This window comes from Aplysia californica, unplaced genomic scaffold (assembly GCF_000002075.1).
Source record: "Aplysia californica isolate F4 #8 unplaced genomic scaffold, AplCal3.0 scaffold02403, whole genome shotgun sequence".
NCBI classification, from domain to species: domain Eukaryota; kingdom Metazoa; phylum Mollusca; class Gastropoda; order Aplysiida; family Aplysiidae; genus Aplysia; species Aplysia californica.
The window spans coordinates 1-4,509 of record NW_004799673.1 but is presented as its reverse complement, the minus strand read 5'-3'; the positions used below and the strand labels follow the sequence as shown (position 1 = coordinate 4,509).

The following is a 4,509-nucleotide window of genomic DNA, read 5'->3' as shown; positions in this document are numbered from 1 at the left end:
CCCCACACACACACATACACACCAACATGAATGTTTTTGACAATAATTGAATAATAATTATTTCCATGCTTTTCTGCACCAGCTCATGATCACATCACTCTATATTGTGTGTTTCAACCAAAAGCTTGTAGTTTCAAATAAAAGTCTGACTACCCAAGACTACCTTTGTGTTTGAAAGCCAGATAACCAGCGGACATAGCGGCAGCGGTTTCCATGGCAACATCACTTCCTGGCTTGGACGCAGTGATCTTGTAGGACGGTCTCGGCATAGTCATCTTCTCAGGTGGACCCCAGTAGTTGTGGTCACGGTTGCCATCTCCCACCTTGCAAAAGAGCACCAAAGTTTGTTTGTATTACATTGTTGGTGTGAACGCCCCATTCTGTTGAATGTGTCAAAGTTTTCTTTTGAAACCTAACAGAAGATGGAAACAGGGTATAGAAACCTGGCTTGGAACTAAAACAACTCAAGGAGGTAGAGAGGTAAAAGGGATCGGTTTTTTTTTTCCTTTTTTCTTTTTGCAGAAAGATCCGAGAAGAAGTAACACCCAAGTTTTGGAAAAGCTATGAAGCAGAAGAACAGGTTGATTTTGTCGATAGTGCATCGAAACTTGAAGGAGGCAGCAACTATTTTTTCGATATCAAAACATATTTTAATATAGTAACAAATAACAGGTGGTTGCAATGTAGTGGTTAGGCTCTTCGCCTTAAACATTTAAAGAGGACATGTTTTCTACAACGCTAGCAAACGAAATGTTTTGTTTGACACTTCCTTATTCATGCAGATTTTTCACTTCTCCTTTCTTTATCAGAATCTTATAAAAATCAGCTTATATTACTTATAATGAAGTAAGGAAATTTGTGGTTTTCATTCACTTGTGTATTGTGTTTCGAAATGTGCCGAAACACTGACTTTGGTCTGTTGCTGGTCAAACAGATGTATCTGTTTCGTCTTTGAAGAGAAGAGTTAATATTATTTTGCTTTTAGATAGGATTTTGTTTGGTTTCAAGCGTCTTTTCACGACCTGTTGGTCTTACAACCCGTGAAGGTAGCAGGGGCACGGTTGTGTGCCACATTTGAAGTATAATGTCACTGTCACTGATCCCATAATCCACCAGGATCGTAGGTGCCCTGCACGATAGAGAGTCTCGTCAGGTGCCTCCACCTTTCACCTTTTTTTTCTTCTTCTTTCGGTCTCTCCCTCTCTCTTTTCCTCTCCACAATTTCGTCTATATATCCCCTTCCAACCCAAACTCATTTACTCTTTCAACCACTCACATATTTCCCCAGTGAGTCTCTCACCTGCACATACAGCTCATTGGGCCCTGTGTGACACTTGAGCAGATATTCCAACGGCCACCGTATACAGTCCAGGAACTCGTCCTCCTGACCTGCAGCCTTGTAGGCCTCGGGGAAGAGGAGATAACCCCAGGTGAGCACCGTGGTGCTGTAGGACATGGGAAAGTTGAACTTGACGTGGTCACCGGCTGAAGTGAGAGAGACAAGATGTTTGTCTTACTGAACACCGTTTATGTCCATTTAAAATACATTTCTGTATGAATTTTTACTGAAAATCGTCGATCAAGCTTCAAAGCCCCCCCCCCCCCAAAAAAAAGAAGTAAATTTGCAGTTTCCAAGAACACTCAAGCTGTTAAAGTCACCAAAACTTTGGGGGCCATTTTTTTCCTCGCAAATTTAACTTCTGGCTCCAGGCAAACACCACCTCATCTAATTGCAAATATCTCGACATCTATTGAATTCTTTTTTTACACTCCCATCGACACAATTTAGATCATTTAGGAGGTGGGCTTACGACCCTGCCTTTCAGGGATCCAACATCCCAGCATTTAGACCGAGATACTCAGAAAACCATTTTCTCCACTTTCACGATTCTAACTCGGATCTCCTTCTTGCGACAGCGAAGCGTCTAACCGCTACACCACAGACGCTGGTGACGTCTATTGAAGATAGATAGGTAGTTCTTTGTCAGCAAAAGCAATAAAATGGACTAGCGTTAAGATGATGCTGCCACCAGGTCGTGACAAAAACCCATTGTGGGGTGGGGGGAGTGGGGGGAGTGGGGGGAGTGGGGGGGGGTAACACATTGCCATTTATACAGGTAATTGCTTTAGACGTTCGCACGTTGGAACAGATTTGACTGTATATTTAAAAAACCTGAAGTAACTGCGCCTCTTTTGAACATCGTTACAAGGTAATGAAGAATCGAATCCGATCCAAACTGTTGTGACTCACCGTCATACCAGCCCCCGGTCAGGTCCTCTCCATTCTCCCCTTGGTCGTGCAATGCTGAGTCTCCTCTGTAAGGAATACGGTTCGACGCTGGAAGCTTTCCGGATCTCTGAGTCTCGTAGAACAAAATGGACTTGTACAAGACGTCGTTGTAGTTGTACTTGGAGTTGTCATCTGTGCAAAAATAGCATGCTTTGGTGGATATTTTGACCAAATAAGGTGGGGAAAGGAGAGGGGGTTGTATATAGAGAATAGTACATTAGCCTGACATAATTGAAAGGGTTTTGAATCCATGAACTGTTCTGATTTTGTTGAGACTATTTCATTATGAATTAGATTCGGATGACCACTCAATTCTGTCTTTGACTATTCCTTTTTGAGGTTTATCTTGCTATGATGTGACTTTATAGATGTAAATATTCAATTCAACTACTGGTACTTCGGCAAAATTATGTGTGTGTATTGTCTCTTGAACAACGTTTACGGTACATGTTTATTGCGAAGAGAGCTTTTAACTTTGACGGTTATGACCTTTTTCACTTTACTAGACAGCCATCGTATGTCTACGATATTGTATTTATTAGTTGGGACTGTAATGAAACCTTTTCAGATGCTTGACCAATGTTTACTTACGATCAGGTGCTGTGTCGAATTTCCAGGAGTCCACACCCATGTTCATGAGCAGGGCAGATCCATCTGGTGCTGGCTTCCCTCCTTTGTAGTTGCCGAAGAATCTGAGAGGTTACGTAGACGGGGTGAGGAGAGAAACAGGAAAAGTTGATGGTGAAGGAAAAAAACAAAACATTCCAAAGTTTAAACAGGAATGTAGAGAGCGCAGTTGGTGGAGCGGGTTGTGGGTGGGGGAGGAGCGTTGAAAGTCGTGGGTATCTATCTATCTATCTATCTATCTATCTATCTATCTATCTATCTATCTATCTATCCATCCATCCATCCATCCATCCATCCATTCATCCGTGTTTCAGTTTGGAGATTAAATAAGGAAAGGGCGAGAGGGTAGGGGGGTCGAGGAGGGGGAAGGGGGTAATGGAGATCTATGTCTATGTGAAGAAAAAGTACTAGTGTTGCAATAACTTAAATGTCCGACGCAGCATGATACGTCAAAGAACTCACCAGACGTTAATAATTGCACGATTTAGAATTTCACTTAGTGTAATGTAAGTTACTGTACCACGCAGGAATCCGTTTTCAGTGTTCAAAGTTTGATTTTTTTAAACTTTTAAACCAGACATGGAACTTCTCCAGAATTTTCTTTCGTGGAATCATTCTATTGAATGGTGATGTTAAACATAACATCTCAAACAAAAATTGCGTGACTATGACTGCGGGTAAATCTTCAGTTAGGCTTTGCTTTCAGTAAACATTTAAACTTTTACGCAACATGCGTTTAATCAGTCAACGTTCTCAAGCTTTTTTTCCTTGGTTTCTAATTTCGACAGCCTGTTTCCACTTTCTTGATTTTATTCATAGGACGGTCGCAAAATTCAATTGTCGTTACAAATGGCTTCTTATTTATTGTTTTTCACCCTCACACAGTCACTTTTTACATTTCCCGTTTTGAATAAAGGAGAATAAAACTGGTGTCTGATTATTTGGACAAAACCATGGAAAACACGACAAAAATTCTTGAAAAAAGATTCCCCCCCCCCGCCCAAAAAATAAAATAAAACACAACAAAAAGCAAAACTAATTACAGCAACAATGACAACAACCAACCCTCCCCCCAAAAAACCCGAAACAAACCCCAACCAAACAAAAAAAACCCAAACAAAAAACAAAACAAAAAACAAAAACAAAAACAAAACAACAACAACAACAACAACAACAATAAACAACAACAACAAACAAACCACCACCCCCTAAAACCCCCCAATGATAAACCTAAAACCTGTTCTACTCACTTGAGAGTCATCGTGTCACCGGCCTTGAATATCGGACGGTCTTTCTTGTTGACCAGAACCCATTCCTTCCCGTTGCTGGAGTGTTGATAGGCGTCACCAATCATAATCTACAGCATGGTTTATAGAAAGGAAGGAGGAAAGAGGGAGTCAACGAGAGGATTCATGGTATGATCGTTGTTGTAAATTATGCATGGTTAGATTCATTACTTCAACATGCGCGTGTACGCGCGGGCGCACACACACGCGCGCGCGCACACACACACACACACGCACATATGCACACAAGCACATACACACACAAACACACACACACAAGCACACAAACACACACATACACGCAAA

At 41.5% G+C, this 4,509-nt stretch overlaps 1 protein-coding gene across 1 annotated transcript in view; it reads right to left on the bottom strand.

The window, feature by feature from the left end:
- LOC101857228 (endoglucanase F) overlaps positions 1-4,295 on the bottom strand; it is a gene marked incomplete at its 3' end in the record, with an annotated part of 8,709 nt that extends 4,414 nt beyond the window's left edge. Inside the window, 5 exon segments of the mRNA XM_005113437.3 lie at positions 164-323; positions 1,301-1,485; positions 2,252-2,422; positions 2,882-2,982; positions 4,168-4,295. Coding sequence (XP_005113494.2) covers positions 164-323; positions 1,301-1,485; positions 2,252-2,422; positions 2,882-2,982; positions 4,168-4,271 — 721 coding nt within the window.
- Between the last annotated feature and the right edge of the window lie 214 nt (positions 4,296-4,509).